This window comes from Drosophila rhopaloa, unplaced genomic scaffold (assembly GCF_018152115.1).
Source record: "Drosophila rhopaloa isolate 14029-0021.01 unplaced genomic scaffold, ASM1815211v1 contig_115, whole genome shotgun sequence".
Classification (NCBI taxonomy): Eukaryota; Metazoa; Arthropoda; class Insecta; order Diptera; family Drosophilidae; genus Drosophila; species Drosophila rhopaloa.
The window spans coordinates 5422246-5449574 of NW_025334990.1; the positions used below are offsets into that span (position 1 = coordinate 5422246).

Sequence of the window (27329 nt, forward strand, 5' to 3'; positions counted from 1 at the left end):
GCTGCGTATTATTTTTTCTGCGTCAATGGAAAAACATAATTTATGCCCATCTATCAGAAGTGCACCGCGTTGCAGTGTCTTTCGACAGTGAAATGTGAATGCAGGAAGAACAATTACACAACTGCCGGTTGAAGTGGGACGGCACCGAGAAGAGCCATCAGTTTGCACATGAATAATTAAGTATACGCCACCTCGGCCAGCGGAGGCGCCTCAATGTATGCCACGTTTTCTGACGTGTCGCTCGCTAGCTGGCTGCACGTAAATTGTGACAAAAGCCCAAAGGGAGATAAGACTGATATTGCCGATATTGTGTGTGGGACGATTCGATAAGGGCCCACTATCGGACGTGTTCCGCAAATGGCAGCTCAATACTTTTGTGTTCAGCGAGGAGTTGGACTTCCCCTGCCAGCCAAATGCAATTAGTGTCCGGAATAAAGGTTCTCCTTCGGTAAAACATTAGAGAAGGAGTTGAGCAAGTTTTGAAATCGCCCAGGAAACAGATGTTTCATGTAATTTTCACTTTAGGGGTTTCAAACTTAGTTTTTAATTAAGCAACCGACTGAAAGCAAAACTTTGAGCCACAATAAATGTGATTTAACTTTCCACTGCAGTCGTTACTAAGGGGAAAACTTAGCCATTTAGCTGGGTCATTGTGTGAGCAATCAAAATGAATCAAATACTTACGCATCCTCTGAGTGGAGAAGGGGATCAGAAGATGCAAGTAATGGGAGAGATCCAAGGAAAAAGTTTTAGAAACTCGAACAAAACCAAATTAGAAAAACTCAAGTCATAGATTTTAAATCACTCTGAACACCAAAAAACGAACGCGAAAATAACTGTTTAATATTTCAACAACACTAAACTTCGGAACTTGATCAACACTTATAAGACCGGAAATTAAAAATAACCAATTTTTTTTAAAACGTTTTTAAGCACTTGGTATATACAGTTTTTGGGTAAACATCTCAGTTCTGAAATTCCGCTGAATCGCTGGCGCGTCCGATTCATTTGGTAGTCGCGTCGCAACTGTTTGGCCGATTTGCGATTCCCGAGCTGCTGCTCGGCGCTCTTCACCACGCTCCTGTCCTGCGCCTAACAGGTGAGTTTCCCGGAGGAGGCTGGGGGAGGGGCCGTGGTGGGTTCTGGCTCTGGCCGCCTTGGCTGGGCGGCTGTTGAGAATTACTCATTGCCGATGACTGCAGTGTTGACGGCTGCGGTGCGGTATTTTTGGCCTTGTTGTTTTGCCACCTCAACTCCTTCCTCCATTCACATTTTTGGCGGGTTTTTTTAGCAACAAGTTTGACAAATCCTCCGCACAGTGGTCCCAGGATTGAGCTTAGACAAAAAATTGGGCTAGTGAAATTGGATGAATACACACCAATTCTACAATATTGAAGAATTTTAAAAACTTGTGGTTGTTTATGAGAATATCACTCAAAAAGAAATTTCTCAAACTATATATATCTGTATGGTAGCTACATCAAAAATTGATTCCTTGTTAAATCTTATTTATTAAAAGCCGAAAAAGTAATGCCGATTTCACCAGATTTTTGTAAGACAGCTTTATGATAAAAGCTAAAAATAAGATTTTTGGAAACGTTCCGTTATATTCCTTTAAAATTGATAGACTAGCTTCAATAGACAGAAATACTGACATACAAGTTTTGGCAAAAGGCTATGTGATCTATAAGAAAACATCTGGAAAAACCTATGGTTTTTTACAACTTAAACAGTTAAACTCGCTTATAAAAGCTGCAGTTTAGAGGTGAGCAAATAAAATAAAGTGTCTGCGTTTAATATTAATTAAGAAGAGAATTAAAAATGTATCAACTCGGATATTTTACTTAGCCCAATCAGCATGTTTCAGCAACATGTGTTGCTCGCTCTTCGTTTATCTGCGGAGCAACAAACTGTTGAGCGTTATTTTGGTGAGTCGTCGCAGTGGCCAGCACTTCAACAGGCAATTGTCCGTCCATTCGGCAGTCGGACTGACAGCCCACTACCGCCCATCACGCACTTGCCTGAAATTGCACATAAAATGGAATCGCAATGCGAAACAATCAACGTGTCAATTAAATAATGCACACCACCGACAGCGTCGAAACTACAAGCCAAACCAGCGTGGACACTCGGACTTTTGGACATTTGGACATTTACTGACATTTTGTCACTGGCAGCGAATGAATCAGCCGATTCACTCGTGTGAGCACCTGAAAAGGTGCGAAAATGCAAAGCGTTCCTTTTGTTTTCCGCCCGTACTTCACACTTTTCCCGGGGCCTCCATTTGAAGCTGTTGTTGTGGTCGCTGCCACAATATTTACGGTACTCTCGAGTGCCTTTATTTCCGCATGAATCATTCCCAGTTTCAGTCCCAGCTCCACAGCCTGCCCACAACGCGTATAAATTCTTTGCGTTTCCTTTTGCAGTTGCTGCACAGTGAAGAAAAATGCGAAATAAGTTTGAAATATAAGAATTTTATTAAAATTAAAGGCTTTTGCTAAATATATTCTATCTGTTAAAAAACCAATCAAAAATTAGACTAATGAACTTTACAACTTTAAAAGACCCATTGTTTCTTCAGATCTCTTTACACATTTTTATTTTTAATTCGAAATTTTTCACTTCATCTTATTGTCAAATGTCAACTGAGATGTTTGTAACATCATTAAATAAGACTGGTTTTTACACCTTTTTAAACAAAAATAAGAAAACATTTTTATAATATGGTACTAAAATATATAACACATTTTTGTATTTTTTAGGTACTTTATTATTAAAATAATTTTAGTTACATTAAAACAGAGCTGACATAGTAGAACTGATATATTATTTTTTCTGTGGTATGTACTTTTGCTTCTCCATGGTGTCTGCCTGTCGCATTTTTTATGAGCTGCCCCATGCCGACAGGACCATCATAGACATTTTTTCGGGGCGGCCATTCTGGAATGAAATTCCTGGAATTTTACGGCCGCTTTGCCTGTTGAATATGTCATCGCATGGTGGTGGCAGTCATGTTCCTTTCAGCTGGCAGACACAACAGCCCGTCGGTAATTATGATAAATGCGTTCTTAATAAACTCAGCTGGTGGGCACGGCCAGTGTTAAAGACTTCGTAAATACGGAGTCTCCGAGGGGCTTAATGCATTTTCTTGCCATCATCAACGCATTGTGGCACCTGTACTGGACTAATGGCGCTTCCTGCCTTCCATGTCCTGGCCATTAGCAGAAAATGCTGTTGCACATTGATCGACCCGACAACGTTGTTTTCCAACTCCTTTCCCAGTCCCAGTCAGAACGCCAGTCACTCACTCAGCCAGTTTGGCCAAAGCTGTTGGTACGTGTTTATGGCCTGATTGCACTTGCCCCCACCTGCTGATGTCATTAGGATCTGGAGTCGCATGTGTGGCAGTCGGGGCAGGTCGTTACACTTGCTCTTTAGTTGCATTAATGGTTATTCAATCAACGTTGAACGCAAATTGCCTATTAAAGCTACACTCTGCTTTCAACGCCCCCGTCCCCGCCCACGCATCATGCAAATGTTTGTGTATTATGGCCATGTAATTTGATTAGCTGATAAATGAGGTAACACACGTGCATGCAGGAGGGATATGGCCATGTTATGACTAGCTAATAAGCCACTCGCTTACTCCGTAAGACTAAGATAGTTCATCGAATTCCCTCTGCACCAGCAAACGATTTTGTAGCATACATTTATGGGCAGCTTAAGTCACTCTTTGTGTTGGTTATTGCCGATATTGATATCTGCCTTTCGGGATTTCTGTTTAACTGTGTTCAATAAATGTTTACAAGCACCAGGATGAGCAATTAGCAGTAACTTAACCCTAGGCAGTGTGTGGATACAGCATTTAACTTAACCAAAACTATCTCGGTTTCAATTGGAAACAATTAAGTGGGTCTTCAATTAAAACAAAACTCTATAATTTCAATTTCAATTACAAAGCTACTAAATATAAAAGCATAATTCTGCTGAACTAGCTATAAATTGCTTTCCATATAAATAAGTAATAATTATTTACGGATTCCTATCACTACTTTTCCAAGAAAATATTTAACAATGCTTGTGGTTTTCCAATGTAAATATAAAATTTGTAGTAACGAAATCTCTGTCAATCCCCGCCATCCGGCAAATCCCTGCAAATCAAAAGTTAATAGACGCAATGGAGTCTCTGTCATTTGCATTCAACCAAAAACTTGATTATCCGCGCGATTTACGGAGCGCAATTGTGGGCGGACAGGCGACTGAGGGGGCGGTGGGGATGGGCAAACAGCGCGCTTAATGAGCTCAGTGAAATGTGTGCTTAAAATTAACTTTCAGCCAACAAACTCGTCGCTGCAAATTGTCCCTGTTGCCAACGTCGTCGGTCGCTTTTGGCAGCTGTTGCTCAGCCAGACTCGGTTCATGGCCCATAATTACGCATTCAATTCGGCAGGCAGCCCCAGTTGAAGCTAGCTTTATCGCAGAAGGGTTTCTCGGTTGCCCCAGCCTGCTTTAATAATTAAGTCTCTTGAAAATCAAGACATCGTGTCGGACAACAAAAGTCCCAGAGCAAACACAAGTAGAGGGAAGGGAAGGGGGTTGACGAGGGAAGGCCATGAAATTGTGCGAGGACTTAGTCAGGGGTCGACTTGACCATGGCCAACTGTTGGCTGGCTGGCAAATGTTGTCATCTGCAAGCCAACATCCTGCGAATGCAGCCCCGCAGTGAAAATGTTGTGACACTAAAAAACTAATTTCTCGCTTTGTTGAGCATAATTTTATGCAATTGTTTTCTGATTAAATTTCAGAGTGAAAAGTGCCCTGGCAGACCCGCGTGATGCGTGCCACTTGGCCGAGTGAATTTGCATTTTGGCTGGCCTTTTGTTTCCGAGTCCCGCTGGCGGAAGCAATTGAATGTCAGCCAGGCATCCACAGTGCACATTTAATCGATTTTGGCATGGCTTTCAGTGCGCTTTCGTCAGCAACTTGCTGCAATTAAAATTCTTATTATTTGCTGTCAGACGACGCCACATGGCGGATGCTTGATGTTCAATTTGAACGTTAATCGCCCGATAATTGGATTAATTAATGGCCAGGCAGCGGAATGTCATTAATGGGGGAAAACCCAGCCGAACCCCCCACCTGGATGGCTCCACCATTTGCCACCTTGAGGTGGCAAGTTCAATGGCGTTCGCTTCTGAACCTAAATGGGTTCTTCGACTGGGGACAGAACTGTATCGTATCGGGTGCATTGAACGGGCGCACCATCTGCCATATACGTCGGCATTGGGCAGCATGGAAAAAACGGAATTGGAAAACCGAAACCAATTTACATTTTGTTTACCTTTTTGCCTGCACACCTCTGTGGCTACCGACTTTGCTTTTGACAGCGTTGAAAGCGCAGGGAAGTACGAGAATCTACGTAGTTCTTCCTAGGTAATGGAACTGAGATGTTGGTTTTAGCTTGTTTTATCCTTAATTCGTTGGAAAATCTCAATTCTACCGAAGCTCATTAGTACTTGCCTTACAATAAGTTAATTGGTTCCGACTTCAAGCAAGCTCTTTTTTATACCCTTGCAGAGGGTATTATAATTTTGGTCAAAAGTGTGCAACGCAGTGAAGGAGACGTCTCCGACCCTATAAAGTATATATATTCTTGATCAGGATCACCTCCTGAGTTGATATAGCCATGTCCGTCTGTCCGTCTGTCCGTCTGTCCGTCTGTCTGTCCGTCTGTCCGTCTGTCTGTTTCTACGCAAACTAGTCTCTCAGTTTTAAAGCTATCGAATTAAAACTTTGCACACACCCTTCTTTCCTTTGCACGCAGTATATAAGTCGGAACGGCCGGGATCGGCCGACTATATCCTATAGCTGCCATATAACTGATTGATCGGAAATGGCATAACTTTCGTGTTTATAAAGTTAGGAAGTTGAGATTTTCTATGGGTTTTATATTTGGCCAATCAATCCGACCTACCAAATTTCATAAGGATCGGCCGACTATATCCTATAGCTGCCATATAACTGATTGATCGGAAATGCCATAACTTTCGTGTTTGTAAAGTTAGGAAGTTGGGATTTTTTATGAGTATTAAGAATGCATTATATGAATAATTTTGGAGAATATAATTTACAGAGTATTCTGCAAGGGTATATCAACTTCGGCTCCGCCCGAAGTTAGCTTTCCTTTCTTGTTATACCCGTTACTCGTAGAGTAAAAGGGTATATTGTATTCGTGCAAAAGTATGTAACAGCTAGAAGGAAGCGTTTCCGACCATATAAAGTATATATATTCTTGATCAGCGTCACTAGCCGAGTCGATATAGCCATGTCCGTCTGTCCGTCTGTCTGTCTGTCCGTCTGTCCGTCTGTCCGTCTGTCTGTCCGTCTGTCTGTCCGTCCGTATGAACGCTGAGATCTCGGAAACTATAAAAGCTAGAAGATTGGCATTTTGCATGCAGATTCTAGGAGTTCCTACGCAGCGCAAGTTTGTTTCAAAAAGGTGCCACGCCCCCTTAAACGCCCACAATCGCTTATATACGATTTTAAAAATTTAAATATTTCGGAAAAGTAAAAATACAGTTTTATTGTATTTATCAATACCTATCGAAATGTAGAAGAAATTTTTCAAATCGGACCATTCGTTAAAAAGTTATGCGTGATCAAAGTTTCTATCTCCATCTCCCTCGCACTCCCTTTACCTGAGTAACGGGTATCTGATAGTCGGGGCACCCGACTATAGCGTTCTCTCTTGTTTTAAATAAGATAAAACAAATTGTGGCCATTTACATAGTAAATAATACAATATATTTTTTTAATACCTGAGCTGAAGTCATACCCAAAACTCCATCGCTGGCTCTTAATTAAAATTAATAGTTAGCTCTTTATAATTAAATAAAAAAAAAATATTTTTTAAATACAAATTATTATATTTAAAATTCTTCAATGACTGTATCCTGTACTTAGACTAATATCTTTTAATTCCTTTTAAAGTGTGTAAAGGCTAGCAGCGAGTTGCTACAAACTTAAATATTAGAAAATGTAATCCATGTAAATCCATAAATACAATATCATTATTAGCAGGTCGGCTTTTAAAAAAGTGTTGTTACCGTTTTCTCAAGTTCAACAATCAAATTAAATTTATGTATATATATAAAGGTAACTAAAAACCAAGCAAAAGCGATATGAAAGATTTAGCCCCTAAAAAATGATATTATTAAACCTACCTGAACACTTACCGCACAAGTTAAAATGTATTTGCCCAAACTGAAAGCGCACCTTTCCCAGCACTGACTTTTTAGGGACTTGTTCTGGTTCTGACTGGCTGGAATTTATCGCTTAACTCCACACAACGGAAAAATGGGTGGGGGATTGGGATTGGGAATAGGAGGGGATAGAAAAGGCGTTGAAACTGAGTGTGTAAGTTTTAATTTTATTTGCTCACTTCATTTGGAGGATTTTGCTTTGGCTCTGGCTTTTGTTGGGCGACTACAACACTTTACATACATTTGCATAAGCACTCCGGCAGTTTAAGCAACCTGTCCGGGTAAGTTAATAAACGGGCTTCGCCCTTCTTGCTTGGCTGATTTCGGAGGGGGAAGGGAAAGCGGAATGGAGTGAGGGACAGAAGCCGCCATTAAAGCCATCTCGTAGAAAGTTGAACGTGGCGTGCTTTTCTGGGCTCTTCGGGTTTTATGGGACAGGAATCTGATTGCGGATCGCGCCCAGGTGTGACGGCGATGCCTGTCAGGCGGCTGATTATTTGTAGCTTATTGCGCTAATGCGACGCTTATCGCATGAAAATCGCATTAACATCATTTGGGGAGATGCCCAAACGGCCTTGGACCCAGCCTCCTTCCATCCAATTCCAAGGCTGTTTGATTAGCCAGGACCCCTGCCCATAAACAAATATTGTGCAAATATCGCATTTAGTTCTGTTGTTTACTGTGGGCCAGGCTCTTTGTTTGCTTATTTAATCAAGGCAGCCCGTCAGCCATTAAATGTACAAATATTGCCCAGAACTACGAGTTGTTTGTCTGGCCCAAATACGCAGCATGTCCAAGGTTGACTGGTGAGCAGTTATGTATCTTTGACCCACTGGCAGCTCATTTATTTATAAATACTTTCTTCGCAGTCATGCAAATTAGTTTGAATTATTTACACCCACCCTTAGTTGCATATCAAGGACGAAAGTGCCAGGACTAGAAATGATTATTTAAATAAAATGCAAACTCGAATATATCGACAAAAACATCAAACTAAAATTTTGAATTTAATAAGTAAGCAAATGATAATTAAACAATCTGAGATTATAGTGTCTGACAGATTATCAAACTTAATATCTATTCAATAGAAATTATAATGTACACTTAATATATAGCAAGAAAAGGAGCTACAAAATACCCAGTGTTTAATGCCTGATTAATAAAACTTTTATATATAATATTTAAAAATCTCTGTACAAAAAGGATTATGTTCGTTTAAATTCATAGTCACAGAAACTATCGCAATCAGTAGCAGATATTTGTCCATTTTGGCATCTCTACCTATAACCCATTAGCTTGTAAGCTGTTCCACTTTATTCGCACACTTCCTTGTGTCGATTCCCAGCACATTGAGCCAAACCTATATTTAGTATTAAAGTTTGCTCCTATTTGATTTTGTGGACTGTCAACGGCCGAAGCCTTCATTTATGCCACTCGTGTCTGGCCCACCGACAATAAAACAAGAACAACAGTATCGACGGCAACAGGAGCAATAATGGAAGTCTGTGCTACGTGCCGCCATCCGAGATATCGTCCTGTGCGTGCCTTAAGGACCTGCTGAAAGAAAAAAAAAACATGAAATACAACAATGGGGCTCCTCTCGAACTGTCGCGTTTGATGCGCTTTTGATAACTTGTTTGAGTTTGTTCTGAGCCGCTTGACATCTTTGTTGCTGTCAACGGCACGGCCATCAGGTTGATAAATAGTTTCGACGGCAACCCGACTATGCCCGGTGTGTTCACTACACCCTTCTCAAATTCCAGCAGCCCTTGAGTTGGCTTAAATTAAAAAGCGTATACCAACAATTTCCCCAGCGGAAAAATGCAAGCCGGACTGCCATGGATTGCCAAAGGCAACACTGCTTTGTACCGACTTCTTTTTATTTTGCAGTCAGGTGCCTGAATTCTCAGGCTCTGTCTGCTTCAAAAAAGAAAAAGCTTTAAATTTTGCCCGCATTCAAGAACAAATAAAGCGGAAATATAAAAATTAAGTCCCTCGAAAAGACTTTACACTCACGGCGGTCTCTCAATGGTTGTTTACATCTTCAAAACCTCATCTTCAAATCTCAAGGGATTTTATTTTAAGGATGCCAAGGCGAACTTTTTAGGGAAAAACTGAAAACAATGTTTATTTAGCTTATGTTGAAAGTTTCGTCATTAAATCAGGTCCACATATTTAAAATATATATAATATAAAATATATATAATATAATATAATAATATATATATTTAAATACAGAAACTTATCACATCGCTTTATAAATTGGCCAACAAATCCTAATAATTGCTAGAGAAAAGTGTACAAATGCCTGTTTGCCAATGACACCTTATTTTTCGTTTGCGGTAAAAGTAAACCGCTAATTTAGATTTAGAAAATTAGAGATTTAATTTCCCAAATTATCGTTACCTATTTCAGCCAATTTCTGGCAATGAGAGTTAATTTCCATTGATTGCCGCGTATTTTAATGGTATATTGGGTGTCAAGTGTATAACGAGCGCCCATCGATGTTTTCGGCGGGGATTCGTCCATAAATAATTCATCGAAACATGTAACGAAAGTGCGTCAAGTGGTCGAACACACACCATCCGCACCCACGCAAGTATTGAATTACATGAGGGGCCGCGTCTGTCGCATTTTGCCCAAGTGGACGTCTATTTTTTATGGCACCCCGGGGAAATGACGTACTATGAATGCCAGTTTAATACACAAAACTTGGACAATATTGTCACACAGTTAACACGGATACACATACCACACCATACCCATGCCATAACTCATACCAACAGCAGGAGCAACAGACTTGCGGCCAGACAAATGTGCGAATAAAATTGCTATTTTTGTGCCGCTCGCTTCTATTGTTAGCAAAGTTATTCAATCTCGTTACACCCACACACTGGAACGGGAACGACTGGCAGTAAATGATTGTATGGTATATCAACAAATCGATCATTTTTCCGCAGTTAAGCTGAAATCATTGAGTGGCTGGAAGTTCGGCCATTAAGATTTAAAGCAAACAAATGCGGTGTGTATCTGTTGTATGCCTGCGTCACTCCGAAAATGGCACACGCAAATAAAGTTAAAGGACGGAAAACGGGCTGAGGACTGTGGACTAAGGACCAAGAAATTTCTCAAGTGGTTGCCCGTTCCGGCTCATAAGCCATCCATTTAGAGGGCTTAGTTGCTCCTTACCATATTGATTCCGGCCATCTTTCTCGACTCGCAAAAGTAGGCAACAGAAAACAGGCTCCACGGCCATTGATTAATTACCAAACTTCCACTGCCATTCGCATTCGCATTAGCAGCTCTTAAATTTAAATCAAAACAACTCAATGACTGCACAGAGAAAATTTTCTTTATTAAGAATCTATCTTAGCTTGCCTGCACATATTAGTATCTCTACAGCCACTAAGATACTTATATCTATGGTACTTAGAGCTAATATGCTTTGAAAATAAACCTGTTTTATTAAGACTACTTGAGTGGTAGTCCTAAGTTTTCTTCTCAGTGTGTGGGAGATACATCTAAAGCCTGTTATGACCTCACATTCGCCCTTTTTGTGTTTTCGTCGAATAAAAGCAGAGTACACAAATAAAATCCTTCGTCTTTCTCTCCTCGAACGGTTTTATTTAAGTTTCGCGCTCATTGTTTTTATTTGCTTTTAATAGGTGGACGAGGAGTTGTGGCTGGTTGAGGCAGAAAACCCCCCCCTCGGTGGCAACTTTGGTGGCTGGCCTGTGTTTGCTTTAACATTGAAAAAGTTTTTTTTTAGCCGCTTTCTTCGCAGGCAGCGGCTCATAAAGCAAACTGGAGCCCCACTCTTACTTTTTCCTTCACCTGGGGTTTTCCTACCTTCTAGGTGCGAATGAAAAGGACGGGAGGTTGAGAGTCCGCAAAAGTTTTCCCAACAACAAAAGGTCACTGAACAATTGACAAAGTCGGCGTACTGTTGTCTCGGGGTTCGCCAAACGCCATTTAAAAAGTTTTACATAATAGTTGGCCCAGGATATTGCCAAGTACCCGTAAAGGTAGAGATTTCTCAAGTGCCAAAATAATATTAGCATACAAAACAACAACACAATAAAGAACGTTGTAGTCGAGTCCCCAAACTATGGAATACTCATTGCCCTAATTAAATAAAATTTAAAGGCATTTGTCAAAAAATGGTGGCCATAAAAAAGTGATATACGCTACATTTTTGGGTATTTAAGTAGATATTTTTAGCACAGCCAATAAATTCATAATAGATACATATTTTTAATCTCGGCAAAGCATACTTCCAATGAATTCATCACTTAATATGAAAACGATAAGCTGCTATTGCTGCAAAAATAACGCACATGAAATCTAACACCCAGTAGCTTCATCAAATTCTCAAATTTAATTAATGCACGTTCAATTAAAAGTTTGCAGCTCTTAAGACATTAGTCCTAATACAAGTCTTTATAAAATTTACATTTCACAACTTTCAGTATAATTAAATTAGCAATCGAAATTCAGTGAAATGTATGTATTATATGGTATGTATCTTTAAAATAAATAATTTTTATTTGTAGCTCATTTTTAAACCCATAGCGGAGTAACGAAAGCTTTATGCTTTATACTAATAATTAACCACACTTGTAAATTTGTACACCCTTGTAGAGGGTATTGAAATTTTAGTCAAAAGCTTGCAACAAATTTTTCAATTTAACGTTCATCAAAATTTTGACCCATTTTCATGTTAATTATTTCTAAATTTTCGATGACTTGAAAAATAGATCCCATAATTGGACTTCTAGATTCCATAACTTTACCAAACTTAATCCGACTCCAAAGTGGCATACCTCTCAGGACTCGTGTTTCGATTCTCTAAAAATCTGCATTCAAATTTGTCATTTTAACGTTTATCAAAATTTTGACCCATTTTCATGTTAGTTATTACTAAGTTTTCGCTGACTTAAAAAAATGGGTCCCATAATTGGACTTCGAGATTCCATAACTTTACCAAACTTAATCCGATTCCTAAGTGGCATACCTCTAAAGACTCGTGTTTCAATTCTCTAAAAATCTGCATTCAAATTTTTCAATTTAACGTTCATCAAAATTTTGACCCATTTTCATGTTTGTTATTACTTAGTTTTCGCTGACTTAAAAAAATGGGTCCCATAATTTGACTTCGAGATTCCATAACTTTACCAAACTTAATCCGATTCCTAAGTGGCATACCTCTAAAGACCCGTGTTTCGATCCTCTAAAAATCTGCATTCAAATTTGTCAATTTAACGTTCATCAAAATTTTGACCCATTTTCATGTTAGTTATTACTAAGTTTTCGCTGACTTAAAAAAATGGGTCCCATAATTGGACTTCGAGATTCCATAACTTTACCAAACATAATCCGATTCCTAAGTGGCATACCTCTAAAGACCCGTGTTTCGATTCTCTAAAAATCTGCATTCAAATTTGTCATTTTAACGTTCATCAAAATTTTGACCCATTTTCATGTTAGTTATTACTAAGTTTTCGCTGACTTCAAAAAATGGGTCCCATAATTGGACTTCGAGATTCCATAACTTTACCAAACTTAATCCGATTCCTAAGTGGCATACCTCTAAAGACCCGTGTTTCGATCCTCTAAAAATCTGCATTCAAATTTGTCAATTTAACGTTCATCAAAATTTTGACCCATTTTCATGTTAGTTATTACTAAGTTTTCGCTGACTTAAAAAAATGGGTCCCATAATTGGACTTCGAGATTCCATAACTTTACCAAACATAATCCGACTCCAAAGTGGCATACCTCTAAAGTCTCGTGTTTCGATTCTCTAAAAATCTGCATTCAAATTTGTCAATTTAACGTTCATCAAAATTTTGACCCATTTTCATGTAGTTATTACTAAGTTTTCGCTGACTTAAAAAAATGGGTCCCATAATTTGACTTCGAGATTCCATAACTTTACCAAACTTAATCCGATTCCTAAGTGGCATACCTCTAAAGTCTCGTGTTTCGATTCTCTAAAAATATGCATTCAAATTGGTCACTTTAACTTTGATCAAAATTTTGAAGCATTTTCATGTTAATTATTTCTAGGTTTTCGATGACTTGAAAAAATGGGTCCCATAATTAGACTTCCAGATTCCACAGCTTTATCAAACTTTATCCGATTCCAGAGTGGCATACCTCTAAAGTCGCGTGTTTTGATTATCTAACAAGAAAGGAAAGCTAACTTCGGGCGGAGCCGAAGTTGATATACCCTTGCGGAATACTCTATAATTATATTCTCCAAAATTATTCCTATGATGCATTCTTAATACTCATAAAAATCCAAACTTCCTAACTTTAAAAACACCAAAGTTATGGCATTTCGAATCGTTCAGTTATATGGCAGCTATAGGATATAGTCGGCCGATCCTTATGAAATTTCGTAGGTTGGATTGATTGGCCAAATATAAAACCCATAGAAAATTCCAACTTTCTAACTTTACAAACACCAAAGTTATAGCATTTCCGATCAATCAGTTATATGGCAGCTATAGGATATAGTCGGCCGATCCTTATGAAATTTGGTAGGTTGGATTGATTGGCCAAATATAAAGCCCATAGAAAGTCCCAACTTCCTAACTTTATAAACACCAAAGTTATGGCATTTCCGATCAATCAGTTATATGGCAGCTATAGGATATAGTCGGCCGATCCCGGCCGTTCCGACTTATATACTGCGTGCAAAGGAAAGAAGGGTGTGTGCAAAGTTTCAATTCGATAGCTTTAAAACTGAGAGACTAGTTTGCGTAGAAACAGAAAGACTGACAGACGGACAGACGGACAGACGGACATGGCTATATCAACTCAGGAGGTGATCCTGATCAAGAATATATATACTTTATAGGGTCGGAGATGCCTCCTTCACTGCGTTGCACACTTTTGACCAAAATTATAATACCCTCTGCAAGGGTATAAAAATCTGCATTCAGATTTGTCATTTTAACGTTGATGAAATTTTTGACCGATTTCATGTTAATTATTTTCTATTTTTTGGATTTCTTTACTTGTTTTGACCCTAAAATGTATGGTGCCATTAAATACAAAAGTAGTAGAATTTCTCAATTTTAGGGTTATTTTATGTTTATTGTATGATATATTATAGTGTGCAAGTAAAGTCGTATTTGAATTGAAAGATATAGTCATCAGATTTGATGGGTTTTAATATACATTAACTTCATTAAATTAAGTTCATAGCATATCGTCATCCGATCTAATCGGTCTGTTCTCGATTTAATTTGGTTGCCTTTAATACTGAGCTATACAACTTTAAGAAAGCAAGAGAAGTAACGAAATCAAGTGTTGTCTAAACCGACACCGAAATAAGCCCACACAAAAATTTTCAAATTGAAAATACGTTATATCATGTGTGACCAGAGCCTGCATTTTTTCTGTGGTATATTTTAGTACGTTTGCTTTAACATCTTGGTTCAGCCACGGCCACACTACGCTCTTAGTTCGTGCAACTTTTTGTACGAAAATTAAGGAAAACACTCAATTTGCTCTTAGCAAATAGATAATTGCAAACGCAGTGCCGTTTCAATTGCAGCAGAAACAGCGACGAAAATGTTGGCGAGTGAGGCGAGACAAGTCCTGAGCCGCGTGGGATCTCTGGTGGCCAGAAACCAGGTGAGCGGCGGATGAGGTGGTCCATTGGTGTTATGGCCAGAATTTCCGGGCTGGGCGGGGGCGGCTTTTGGGCCCGTGCAGTTATATAAGGCCGAAATCGGGGGTCCGGGAGATATAGACAAACGATAAACATGCAAGCTAAAGCGTCGTAATTATGGAAATTGCAAACGGGCATTTGCTGTTATGTAAACGATTTTTCACTGGGCTGTTGGATACAAATTGTTATTGCGTGACTTTCCCAGTGATATTTGATTTATCCGATTTTCCAGCTTCGATCCATCAGCAATGGCACCGCCCAGCTGGATCAGCAGGCGCAGCCCAAGGAAGCCCAGGAGCCGCAGATCAAGAAGTTCGAGATCTACCGCTGGAACCCGGACAACGCCGGCGAGAAGCCTTACATGCAGACCTACGAGCTGGATCTGCGCGAGTGCGGACCCATGGTGCTGGACGCCCTGATCAAGATCAAGAACGAGATGGACCCCACACTCACCTTCCGGCGCTCCTGCCGCGAGGGTATCTGTGGCTCCTGCGCCATGAACATCGGCGGCACCAACACGCTGGCCTGCATCAGCAAGATCGACATCAACACCTCCAAGTCCCTGAAGGTGTATCCTCTGCCCCACATGTACGTGGTGCGCGACTTGGTGCCGGACATGAACAACTTCTATGAGCAGTACCGCAACATCCAGCCCTGGCTGCAGCGCAAGTGAGTACTTTGGGCAGACACATAAGCCTAAACTAATCCTATTCCTTTCTTAGAAACGAGGCCGGCGAGAAGAAGGGCAAGGCCCAGTACCTGCAGTCCGTTGAGGACCGCTCCAAACTGGACGGTCTGTACGAGTGCATTCTGTGCGCCTGCTGCTCCACCTCGTGCCCCTCGTACTGGTGGAACGCCGAGAAGTATCTGGGTCCCGCCGTGCTGATGCAGGCCTACCGCTGGATCATCGACTCGCGTGATGAGAACTCCGCCGAGCGGCTGAGCAAGTTGAAGGACCCCTTCAGCGTCTACCGGTGCCACACCATCATGAACTGCACGCGCACCTGTCCCAAGGGCCTCAATCCCGGCCGGGCCATCGCCGAGATCAAGAAGCTGCTCTCGGGTCTGGCCTCCAAGCCGGCGCCCAAGCTGGAGACGGCCGCGCTGCACAAGTAGGGCCTTTAAAATCCCAATTCGTCCCCTGATGTCCTTAACCAGTGAGCCAAGCCTCCGGAAATATGTAGTGGAGACTCCTCCAGCCAACTTGCTTACTATGTTTTAATTTATTTAAGCCTAAAGTATCCGACACTTGTTACAGTTTGTAAAGGGAACAAGACGCGAAAATAAATAATTGTGTATCCACCATACGGAGAGCATTGTTGGCCCATTCAGGGGGCTGTGGGAGAGGTCTCGTCGTTCATCTGGATGTCGTCGGCGGAGTAGAAGTCCTGGGTGACCGGGATGACGCGGTCGTTGGTCTCGTCGTCCTCTTCGTCATGACTGTCTGTGTCCTCACTATCGTCGTTCGCTGGAGGAGAAGGATTGGGTGGTTAAATGGGTTATCCAATGCATTATTACCAGTTATTTGCCGGCCGCACTTACCGTCCTCGTCGTCGGTCTCTATTCCGGGAATGGTAAGCATCTTGCCAAGGGGCTGTAGGTCAGTTCCGGCTGTTTTGAGGGACTCCCGCTGCACGGATGGTGAAATTATAAGAAAAACTAAAGGATTAAGGAGTCCTGAGAGTGCTCACCCAGTTGCTGCGTTCGTCCTCGTAGCGCCGCGTTTGGGATTCTTCGCTGACGGAAGCGGGAGCCATGTCCAGCCAGTAGCGATTCGCCACGGAGACTTTGAGCGTCGGAAAAAATGGAATCATGGACATTTCACGGTATCTTGAATATGCAGTTTTTAATATTTGTTATTGTTTGCCCGGACGCGTCTGCTGCGATCTGGCAACACCGCAATAGACGGCGAAAATAATACCATATTCCCCACAGGGGCGTGCTAAAAGGGGATGTGTCTATTTGCAAAATGATTGATTTTATATAATTTATAACAAATTAATTAAGAATCGGTTACTCGACCTTATTATTAAATGTATACAATGTTGTAGTTCAAGACATACTATTTCAAATGATGGGAAAAATAGTTTCTGTATAAAAAGTTGTATTTTTATTTAATTTTAGCTCTTCAAGACAATCCTTTACTTAAAGTACTAGTCGTTACGGACTAGTATATAAAAAAACGCGGCATATCTTTTAGGATTCCTTTAACTAAATGTTCTTCAAATTATGCATTTCAAGAGCTTATACTGTAGCATTTTAAAGTACGTTGTTAAATAATATAATCTCAGCAGTAGATTCAATAAAATCCCATCGAATAGTATGACTTGGGGAATAAAAACATAACCAAGATATACAGTATTTATTCAAAATTTGTTTATTTATCAAAGTAGCTATAAAAATCGGACAACCACGCTATACAAGCCATTTTCCCGCAGATTTACTGGTAGTAGAGTTCCAGATTCATGCCATCGTGAATTTCATCTGAAAATATTGAAAATACAGATTAATTTAAGGCAAAGCTTGATTAATTCCAACCGGGCTTACAGTCGGATAGGCGGATGGGGTCCTTGTAGATTGTGTACCACTTCTTCAGGACAATCTTCTCGTGCTTTGTGCCTGTTTGTGCCGCAATGAGTTTCTTGAGGTCTCCGATTGTATCGTCGGGATTGCACTTGACGCGCACCTGCGTACAATACGTTGGGTTATCAAGCTGGCTATCGTTTGACTGAATATTTGAACCTACCTTCTTGCCAAGACGATCATTACACGTTATTTCAATCATATTTTATGGTTTTTCTAATGGAATCACAACAAGCAAACCTCCTGGTTTGTTGTTGTATATTGGGACTATTTTTTTAGCCGAGTCGCGTTATAAGAGTTGTCAAGTATCTCATAATTTATATCGTTTGGTTCGAGTCGCTGCTAGATGTACGATATCGATACTTCGATGTAAGATACTTTTATACAGCCGTTGTTGCAACTCATTCACACTGGCATCCGTTGGTATAAAAGCAACACATCGGCTTTCAAGAAGTAAATAAACCAGCTTTTCAATCAACTTGTCTATAAGACTATTTTTTTTGTTCTCTATTATATTTTTTTCCGTTAAAACAGCTGTCTGGGCCCAAAATGCAGCTCCTAGTTCAAAAAATCACAAAAAGCCCAAGTAAAATTAATATAAACACTTTAAAACAAATGAATTCCGACAGAATTGGTGTAAATAAATGGGCAAAGTAATCTGAGTTATTTGTTAGCTGGTGGTCTACAAACTCCTTCAGGAAGTGAATTGTTTTCAAATTAAAAGCAGGAATAAATATTTTTTTTATCAGATTGATTTAGTTGAAAGGAATTTATTTAATTCATCTCATGATAGTGGGATAAACTACGTGTAGGAATGGATAGTTCTTAGTGGAAATCGTAGTTTTACATCATTTAATACTTAACATATTTTATATTCGAATTCAATCGTTTATAATTTTATGAATATGAGTGGTTATTTATTTCGCCACAATCATTTGATTGGTGGGCTCAGATATGCTTAGGCAAATTTGTAATTACTAAAATGTGTTTTATCTCAGATAATAAATAAATATTTGTATATTTTAAAACCTCCATAATTTCTATTTTTATACATTTTTGCGTTTAGAATACAGAGTATTTTGTCTTTTGCGCAAGAATTGGAGTTAGATTTTTTGGTGTGACCATTATTTAAGGTTCGAATGAGAAAAATATCGATGATGCTTTCCCAAACATCGATATTACCGATGTTTCGACAACATCAATGACATCGATGTTACCCTCGATGTTTCACCACCTCCAATTTAAATTTTTTCGCCGCTCGGGAAAGACGTGATTTTATCGCCGCGCCAGTGGAGGCTATTATTAAAATCGTCGCGGCGCTTGCAAACAAACCGCATATTCAACTAACCAAATCGCACGGAATTCTTTGAGTGCAACAGAACGAGAAATATTAGAAAAGTATGTGGCTTATTTAAGTGCGAAATGCCTGAAATACTTTTCGTTGCCCTGTTGTGATTGTGTTTGTGTGCGTGCGTGCTTCATTTTACAGCTACGTTATGACGCAGCTGCGGAAAACTTGTTTGGGTTTCCATTTCACCGAAATACAAAATGTTTGCGCCTGTGCTGCGAACCCATTTTGGGCAATTCATTGTATTGATTATCACGCTTTGTTTGTGTATGGCGTGGTCTGCCGGAGCACCCTGTACCGCCTCCCCCTCCCCCTGGAATCTATGCTCGATAGGTCGGGCGTAGTTTACGGCAAATCTTCAACGAGAAATCTACTTCCATAGTCCACCAATCGTTCCACGGTCACTGGCAAGCAATTCGCAATCCGAAAATGCTCCGTCCTATTTTTAGACGCGGTCTTTATGGCCTGCCTACTTACCTCCCCATTGCATTCTAATTAAAACCGGGCACTGCGCTCATTTCCACACGCATCGCATTGCATAATGCGGCATTAATGTTGGGAGGAAAGCTCGATCCGCCAGGCACTCGAGCATTAAAGTAAATGAGTAAAGTAAACTGAAGTAAAGTAAAGTGAAGCCCACAAATGTTTTCCAGCTGCCCAATTGTAAACAACCCACGCCTAGCACGCACACACTCTCACACACACAGACACGGACGGGTTTAATGTTTACTCCAAATAAATTGCGGCCCATGTTAATTATTTTTGGTCTTTGCAGGGCCGGAGCACTTTGTGAAGAATCTAATCATGAGCGAAGATACGTACCAGATAGAAACGCGTCGGCGGTCGCGTTCCAAGACCCCCTTCCTGCTCGCCGGTGGCGATGGAGTTGTGCACCACCCCAAGAAGAAGTCGGCGGCCACGAATGTGCAGTAAGTATCTGGGATACTCCCGAAATACAACTCAAACCCCTAACTGGGAAACAATTAAGTCGAGTAGTTGTGCACCCTTTTGTCTATAAAAGTATAAATACTTTTGAGTTTGACGTTTATAGTTACGGAAGTTAGACTGTAAATAAATGCTTTGCCCATCTCTCCGCATGCCAGGCCCACCAGCAATTCAAGCTCCATTCCGGGCACGTGTGACAGCAGATGTTAATTAAAACGATTGCGTCCCAACTACAGTCAACTTCCAAAACCCCAACTACCATTTGTCATTAAAAAATTTGTGTTTGGGATAATTCAACCAAAAGTTTTGGATAAAGATTTTTTAACACAATGTATAATTTGCGTCTTAGGCTTAACTAACTTTCAAATTCTGGGTCAGCAAAGAATTTTCAAAGACTTTCAAACGAAAGATCGTTAGATATTTTTAAAGGCTCATAAACTTAGGGCAGTTTGACTGTATAGCGATACACATTCATAGAGAGTGTCTGTATGCCGTGTGTTTGTCGCCATGACGTCATCTTCTTGTTATTCACTCTCGGCGCGAATTTAAATTTCGAAACGGGCAGAAAACGAAGGCAAAGCCGCATACAGGGTGCGGCAGCTCGTCGAGCTTCGTTAGCTTTTCGCGCCGAATTCAAGAGAGCGTCCGATCAGTTCCCCCACATTCGATGACGACATTGGCCATCACAGACTCGTTTTCACGTTTTAGCCACAAAATTGAGCATGTTGGGGTGGGCTAACAGCTTATAGCGCTGAAGGTCAGCCGCGTTTATAAGCATATTTTTGTATTTTTGTTTTGATACGTTGTACTCGAAGTTGCGCCAGTTTTCGAGCACGTTATCAGGGGCTTACTCATAGAAATATTTTCACCAAATCTTTCAAACGACTATCTACATCCCTTACTTGCAGAACGATAGTGGAGGAGCACATCGTAGAGTCGAGCAGCAGCAAGCAAACCCGTGGCAAGGCCTTTGCCCAGCTCACCTCGGACTACTCGAGCGACGACATGACCCCGGAGGCCAAACGCAAACAGACCTCGACCAAGACCACAGTTACGTCGATCATAACCAAGCGATCGGGGGGCGCCACATCGACGCCGCGGAACAAAACCCAGCTGGAAACCACACAAAACACGCTCAACTCTGCCCAGGAGAAGCTAAACCAATCGAACGGCAACCTCAGCTCGGGAAATGTCAGCGACTACCTGGCCTACATCGAGTACAGGGATGCTGGCGAGTACTGGAAGTGCGTAAATCAATCCTGCATCCTTTAGGAACCCTATCAACTAATAATGTTTTCTTGCAGCAAAACACCCAAGACGGACTACACCTACTCTGAGTTGTCCCCCCACCGCCGCCAGCTGGCCCCGGGAGTTGTGGCCATGCCTAACATGTCGAGGCGAAGCCTAGGAAATCACGATGAGCGCGTCAACTACATGGTCCAGCAGAATCCTGCTCAGGAGGAATTCATCCGCCGCCGCTACCAGTCGAAGTATACCCAGCAGGCAAATTATGACTCCGCAGACGAACTAGATGCCACCTTTGCACAACAGCAGAAGCAGAGCTGGTGGCTCGTCCGCCTTATCCAGCTGGTCGTGACCAGCGTTTCCACGGTATGGACTCGCGTGACCAACCTCTCGGCCACGGAGACAAATGCCTATCAAAACTACTATGCTAGGCGTCAGCAGAGCCAGCAGGTTGGATTCCTGGGAAAAGTAGCCCAGGCTGTTGGAGGCGGATTCGCGAGCTTCCTGCGTTATTTGTACTTATTCATTGGATCGGTCCTGAGTCTGGACACGTGGTTGCTGCGATCCTCGGATGCGGAAAACAAGTCGAAAAAGCGATTCCTCATATTTCTGCTGATTTTGCTGCCGTTGCTGCTTCTGACGGGTGAGTAGACCTCCAAAACACAGTCCGATTTACATCGTAAAGTAAAATATGTTCGAGCGTTTGCCCTGACCTTGAATCGGTTCGAGAACTCATGCTATATACATATAGATCACCTCCGGTGGGTTTATTTATACTCTGGTCTGGTCGTTGACAGTCGCGTGACGCCATCTCTAATTTGTTAGTAAAATCCCGCGGATTAAAATTCAGTGGCCACGTGATGACATATTTTATTTTACTTTCGCCATCTGCCAAGGACCAATGCCTAATTTGCTTTGCCTTTGCAGGTCTGTTCTATTACATACACCCCAATGAAACTTTCCCACCCAAATCCCTGTCCGAATACACATTTACCCTACCTGAGTTGCCCAAGCTCAATTTGAGCGACTACCTGAACCAGGCCCAGTACGAATCGATACGCACCCAGACCTCCGAGCAGGCGGTGCGCGTCCGCGACTGGGCCGATGACTATGTGCTGTATCTGAGAACCATCGGTCAGAACGTGGTCAACAAGGGGCGCCAGATCTTTCAGGCCGATGATCAGGTCTATTATGAGCGTGTTTAGGGAACATCTGGAACGGATAGGCTACCGTTTGGTGGTCGAACTGTTCCAGCAGTTGCTTATTGACTAAGATTTTGTTGAGAGGATAACTCTCCGTACATGTCAAAAGATATGAGACACTTTCTTTATGAACAATTCAAGTACAAACTTTAGCATTTGGTCCGAGTTTTGTCCGTTTGCCGGGCTCGCAATTTTCCCTTTATAGTATAGTTATTCGTAGCCTCATTTGCCCTCACTCTTAGACAACCACCCCACATGATCCCACCTCACCAACACACACAATTCCCAACAAAATGCAACATCACAGGCTGATGGGAGAAGGATAGAGCTCGCAGCTGTTCAAATTGCAGATTTTTTTGTAATCATTTACGTAAACTAAACTCTTGTCCAACAATTAGGGCCTTTATCCGACTGGGTGAATGCCCTAACTAAATATTACTTGTTGTCAAACAACGTTTAATTGTAAATTGTTCTCCGTTTGCTTTGTAATAGTCTATACAAAAAATAAATCGCAAACAATTTCATACAAAACATCAAGTACAAAGAAGAGTAGTTTGTTTTATTTGCCATTGGTTGGAAGTTCGCTAAATGGTAAGTAAAACGTAAACAAGCAATATTGGTTGGCCAAAACCGAACTCTATCCTTCTGCATTTGTGTTGGAATTACCCCCAAAAGACGATGTTCCCCCTCACCTCAGACTATTTGATAATCGAAGCTGTGGGGAACTGGAAATGTAGAAGGATTGCCAACTAATAGTGCTATGTTTCGTTTTCTCTTCGGTCAGGATGGTCGCTGTTGCAAGAGGATCAACGTATAGGTTACGTTCAGCGAGCCGAAGCTCTGTTGCCGCTGCCACTGACCGTATTCAGCTCTCTGCAAAGCCGTTTGTCCAGTGCTGGAGCCTCATTGAAGAATTGGATGGAGTTGCCCACCGTTGGAAGTCCCCAGCAGGAAGCCGAGGCCATCAAGCTCAAAATGGCTAACATCGAAGGGAATATACAGAAAGCCTTGACTCCGGAAGAATACGAGAATATCTTGAACCATGTCAACAGCTATGTGCAGCAGTTGGTAGAGCTCAAAATCCAGCAGCAATCAAAGCAATTGGCGCCACAGCAGGTTCAACTCATTGTCCAGCTGATGAAGGAAAACTTGCAGCAGCTTTCACAGAAAACACAGCTAACTGAGGAGGATTTGGCTGATCTGGCCATAAAACTGAAACTAGAACTGCAAAGGTCGGGCAGTTTGCAGGACGGAGCAAAGCTTTCGCAAGCTAATTTAGAGGAGATCACCAGACTTATCAAATCAGAAGTCCACCTACATGAATCGCACTACACAATTCAACTGGAGAATATTGACTTTGCGGCGCTGTTGGGACGTATTCTGTCGGCTCCAGAGTTGTCCGATTTCGTGGATGCTCGCATTAATCTTCAGGTCCGGCAATTCGAGCCAAAGGAAAGTTCCGGCTCGCCTCCCACAGATATCCAAATTGATAGTCTGAACAGGGAGATCGCTTTCATCAAGTTGGCCCTCTCCGATAAGCAGGCGGAGAATGCCGATCTACACCAGTCGATCAGCAACCTAAAGCTCAGCCAGGAGGATCTGTTGGAACGCATGCAGCAACACGAACTGGCCCAGGATCGGCGCTTCAGCGGGCTGCTGGCCGAGATCGAAAGCAAACTTTCTTCGCTCAATGATTCACAGTTCGCTCTTCTCAACAAGCAGATCAAACTGTCCCTGGTCGAAATTCTGGGCTTTAAACAATCCACCGCTGGCGGTGCCGCTGGACAATTGGATGACATCGATCTGCAGAACTGGGTGCGCAGCATGTTCGTGGCCAAGGACTATCTGGAACAGCAGCTGCTGGAGCTGAACAAGCGCACGAACAACAACATCCGCGATGAGATCGAGCGCTCCAGTATCCTGCTGATGAGCGATATCAGCGAGCGACTCAAGCGGGAGATGCTGTTGGTCGTGGAGGCGAAGCACAACGAGAGCACTAAGGCGCTGAAGGGCCACATCCGAGAGGAAGAGGTGCGCCAGATAGTCAAGACGGTGCTGGCTATTTATGATGCAGACAAAACGGGCCTGGTGGACTTCGCTTTGGAGTCGGCGGGCGGCCAAATCCTGTCCACGCGTTGCACCGAGAGCTACCAGACCAAATCAGCTCAAATATCTGTGTTTGGAATTCCACTCTGGTATCCCACTAACACGCCGCGGGTGGCCATCTCGCCCAATGTCCAGCCAGGAGAGTGCTGGGCCTTCCAGGGATTCCCCGGATTCCTAGGCAAGTCTCGTGTTATTACTTAATCTAAAGACAGTTCTGATCATTTTTACTTCCGCAGTGCTAAAGCTTAACTCGTTGGTGTACGTCACAGGATTCACCCTGGAACACATACCCAAGAGTCTGTCCCCCACAGGAAAGATAGAGTCTGCTCCTAAAAACTTCACCGTTTGGGTATGTGTCAATATTAAGCAATGTTATTGGTCTAGGTCTAATACGATTTATGCATTTTCTCAGGGGCTGGAGCAAGAGAAAGACCAGGAACCGGTGCTGTTCGGGGAATACCAGTTCGAGGACAATGGCGCTTCCCTCCAGTACTTCGCCGTTCAGAGCCTGGACATCAAACGGCCGTACGATATCGTCGAACTGCGCATCGAGACGAATCACGGCCAGCCCACCTATACTTGCCTCTACCGGTTTCGTGTGCACGGCAAACCGCCAGCCACATAGATCTGCCCAAATCCCTCTCTAGTGACCTAAGTACTGTCAGGTGTACATAATGTCTGTGCCTTAAAAAGGAAACTAAACAATATATCACTGCGAGATGTGGATCAACGGAGCCCAGCCGCCTTTAACTTATGCGAACTATATAAAAAGTAAGGCTATAGCTTTTAAGTGTTTTGTATCATATCGTAGATTTGAAGTGTTTATATCCAAATAAGGTTACTTTTGTATATACCTAATTTATTAAGTCGGGGCTCGAATCCAGTGTCCAAGAAAAGTCCTAAAATATTTATTCAGATTTAGTTTTTCCCTCTGAAATCAATCATCAGTTCCTTTAAGTCTCCTCTACTAATTATTTTACCATGTTTGCCATTTATAAGCGTTTTGAACTAAATAGTCATAGTTTGTCTAAGCCGCACGTTTGCTTCAAATCTATAGTTTAAGTTATTTATAAGCTAAACTGTTTTACAATGGAAACATGCGAACATTTTATAATTGCACAGCGATTTGAATTAAACAGAAACGGAACCCCTCTGAAATAGTGTCAAATAAAACTGAAACTCACTGAACATCTCAACTCAGCCTATCGAATGGAACCTGCACATATCTCACCCAATCAAATAAAACCAATCCAAAATGTCTGTACTCGTCGCATACGTTCAATATACGTCTAAAGAGTGAACCCAAAAATAGTTGATAATTAAAAATATACTTTTTCTATTGTTTTTGCTGTAAGTTTACTTAATTGGTATAGTTTGTATTTACGTCGTTTGTTCATTAAGACTTCATCCCATTTTTTCAACAATAAATGCGTTGCTCGGTATAATAAAAACCTTTTCGTCGTTAAAAGGGAGAAGGGAGGAAAAAAAACTGCCAAAGTCAGGGAAATTAATTAAACCTTACTATCCAGTTGCAGTAATTAGTTGTTTTTTTACGTCACTGAAAGGACTTAAAAAAGACGGTGTAAAAGATCAGAGCCTTCAGTTACTTGTGTCAGTTGAAACTTTTCACTAATAAATGTGGGTCAGAATATGTTAAAGGGATTCATTTAAATCCGGATATACATAATTATACAATATTACATTTTACTCTTGAGTGCAATTTCTTATAATTTGCTGACAGTCTCAATGTTGTTCGGCTAAGCCGATTTGGAATAAATGATGAGACAGGTCTTGTGTTTTCATCTGATGAATTTATTAAGTGCATTTCTGTTGCAGACTTGTGCTTGGGTAATTTAATATGAAAATACCTCTGGATCTGTTGACTCGGCAAGGATGTGTCATTTCGTCTAGGGTTCATGTAAATTGTCATTTAATTTGTTGTGAGAGGAAATTCCGAGCGCGGGCAAGTCAAAGGATTTCATATTCAAGTACAGGTGAAGGCATGCACTTAATTAAAGTGAGCTTTCTGTCTGAAGCCAGAAAGGGCCGATGAATTTATCTGCCGGCGGGGCGATGCGTCGCAACATCTTGCTTGGTGGGATTCCGTCAAAGGTACCACCTGAAATTTCGCCCAAATAGAGCAGCCGACATGCTCTCGGTTCGCCATTAGGAAAATACCTCTACGGAAAGGACCTGTACCAGGAACAGGACTGCGGCATGTCAATGCTTTGTGCGTCCTCGTTTGAGCCTGAATTACAGACATTGCTCACGCGTTTTGTGTAATTACTGGGTATACCCCTGCCATCACACACGCATTAACTTTAATTGCCACCGGGGCCCGAAAACTTTTAATTCTGTTGGGCGTAACTTCACCATATTCATTTCGCACCTGCTCGATTGTTACAAAAGAAAGAAATGGCCCGGCATGCAGCACGCTTAATTTGTTTACACAAATCTTGCTCAAATGCCAGCCACCACCACCACCACCGCCGGATGAATTCCCAGCGAAGGAATAAAAAATTAAAACAACTTTGAGTACTCGCACTCTGGCAGGGAAACTTTCGTCCTGCGAGTGTGTAACAATTAAACTGCAGCTAAAAATAGTGACTAATGAGAAAAGTTTTCAGCAGGGGCTGTAAAAAATAAAGGCAACCCAACTAACTTCCCTGAACTCAATGGAGCCGAGCAGAGTGTTTAAGTTGGCAGGAACTTTTTTTCTATTTTGTATTGAATTTGCTGTCGTGTCGAGGCACAATTTGCAGGCATTAATGGCGGGATCAGCCAGCTGAAGTGTGCTCGCCATAAAGGGAGTTGCAATCCTGCCGAGACAATAAAACTCAAGCCATCATATCACACTTTTATACCAAGGCCACAAGAAAACTTCGAAGAAAGTTTTCGGCTTGGTTTGATAAGGAAATTGTTCCTCAAGCGTTTACGATGGCGTGCAAAAAGAT

The 27329-nt window shown here is 41.7% G+C and overlaps 5 protein-coding genes across 6 annotated transcripts in view; 2 read left to right on the forward strand and 3 right to left on the reverse strand.

Annotated features, from left to right (window-relative positions):
• Positions 1 to 1018, reverse strand: part of LOC108044282 (rap guanine nucleotide exchange factor 4) — a 44547-nt gene extending 43529 nt beyond the window's left edge. The window contains exon 1 of the mRNA XM_017123241.2: positions 685 to 1018. The gene's annotated coding sequence lies outside the window, so the exon portion shown is untranslated. The remainder of the gene's footprint in view (positions 1 to 684) is intronic.
• Positions 1019 to 14705: 13687 nt separating this feature from the next.
• LOC108044259 (succinate dehydrogenase [ubiquinone] iron-sulfur subunit, mitochondrial) lies at positions 14706 to 16253 on the forward strand. The gene is made up of 3 exons (XM_044458745.1): positions 14706 to 14909; positions 15179 to 15615; positions 15669 to 16253. The coding sequence occupies exons 1-3, from the start codon at positions 14847 to 14849 to the stop codon at positions 16060 to 16062; spliced, it is 894 nt and encodes a 297-aa protein (XP_044314680.1). The 5' UTR covers positions 14706 to 14846; the 3' UTR covers positions 16063 to 16253.
• On the reverse strand, positions 16151 to 16841 carry LOC108044279 (anaphase-promoting complex subunit 15A). The gene is made up of 3 exons (XM_017123239.1): positions 16638 to 16841; positions 16489 to 16576; positions 16151 to 16414 (listed from the first exon to the last, which is right to left on the reverse strand). The coding sequence occupies exons 1-3, from the start codon at positions 16764 to 16766 to the stop codon at positions 16275 to 16277; spliced, it is 357 nt and encodes a 118-aa protein (XP_016978728.1). The 5' UTR covers positions 16767 to 16841; the 3' UTR covers positions 16151 to 16274.
• Positions 16842 to 17300: 459 nt separating this feature from the next.
• On the reverse strand, positions 17301 to 17826 carry LOC108044281 (ubiquitin-like protein 5). Its single transcript, XM_017123240.2, has 3 exons — positions 17693 to 17826; positions 17494 to 17632; positions 17301 to 17430 (listed from the first exon to the last, which is right to left on the reverse strand). Exons 1-3 carry the CDS (start codon positions 17729 to 17731, stop codon positions 17387 to 17389), a joined length of 222 nt encoding a protein of 73 aa, XP_016978729.1. The 5' UTR covers positions 17732 to 17826; the 3' UTR covers positions 17301 to 17386.
• Positions 17827 to 18757: 931 nt separating this feature from the next.
• LOC108044278 lies at positions 18758 to 25825 on the forward strand. Of its 2 annotated transcripts, XM_017123237.1 has the most exons (7): positions 18758 to 18927; positions 19653 to 19806; positions 20731 to 21066; positions 21127 to 21710; positions 23054 to 24553; positions 24612 to 24724; positions 24788 to 25825. In XM_017123237.1, the coding sequence occupies exons 2-7, from the start codon at positions 19682 to 19684 to the stop codon at positions 24998 to 25000; spliced, it is 2871 nt and encodes a 956-aa protein (XP_016978726.1). In that variant the 5' UTR covers positions 18758 to 18927; positions 19653 to 19681; the 3' UTR covers positions 25001 to 25825. The 2 variants fall into 2 exon arrangements, with proteins under 2 accessions (XP_016978726.1, XP_016978727.1); XM_017123238.1 differs by lacking the exons at positions 23054 to 24553; positions 24612 to 24724; positions 24788 to 25825 and adding an exon at positions 21995 to 22813 and having other exon boundaries at positions 18761 to 18927.
• The last annotated feature ends 1504 nt before the right edge of the window (positions 25826 to 27329 follow it).

Coding starts and splice junctions, on each gene's coding strand:
- LOC108044259 (XM_044458745.1), top strand. CDS start 14,847: ATGTTGGCGAGTGAGGCGAGACAAGTCCTGAGCCGCGTGGGATCTCTG. Junction 14,910..15,178: donor CTCTGGTGGCCAGAAACCAG/GTGAGCGGCGGA, acceptor CCGATTTTCCAG/CTTCGATCCATCAGCAATGG. Junction 15,616..15,668: donor CAGCCCTGGCTGCAGCGCAA/GTGAGTACTTTG, acceptor TTCCTTTCTTAG/AAACGAGGCCGGCGAGAAGA.
- LOC108044279 (XM_017123239.1), bottom strand. CDS start 16,766: ATGTCCATGATTCCATTTTTTCCGACGCTCAAAGTCTCCGTGGCGAAT. Junction 16,577..16,637: donor AGGACGAACGCAGCAACTGG/GTGAGCACTCTC, acceptor CCATCCGTGCAG/CGGGAGTCCCTCAAAACAGC. Junction 16,415..16,488: donor AGAGACCGACGACGAGGACG/GTAAGTGCGGCC, acceptor CTTCTCCTCCAG/CGAACGACGATAGTGAGGAC.
- LOC108044281 (XM_017123240.2), bottom strand. CDS start 17,731: ATGATTGAAATAACGTGTAATGATCGTCTTGGCAAGAAG. Junction 17,633..17,692: donor ATGATCGTCTTGGCAAGAAG/GTAGGTTCAAAT, acceptor TATTGTACGCAG/GTGCGCGTCAAGTGCAATCC. Junction 17,431..17,493: donor CCCCATCCGCCTATCCGACT/GTAAGCCCGGTT, acceptor CAATATTTTCAG/ATGAAATTCACGATGGCATG.
- LOC108044278 (XM_017123237.1), top strand. CDS start 19,682: ATGAGCGAAGATACGTACCAGATAGAAACGCGTCGGCGGTCGCGTTCC. Junction 19,807..20,730: donor TCGGCGGCCACGAATGTGCA/GTAAGTATCTGG, acceptor CCTTACTTGCAG/AACGATAGTGGAGGAGCACA. Junction 21,067..21,126: donor GATGCTGGCGAGTACTGGAA/GTGCGTAAATCA, acceptor GTTTTCTTGCAG/CAAAACACCCAAGACGGACT.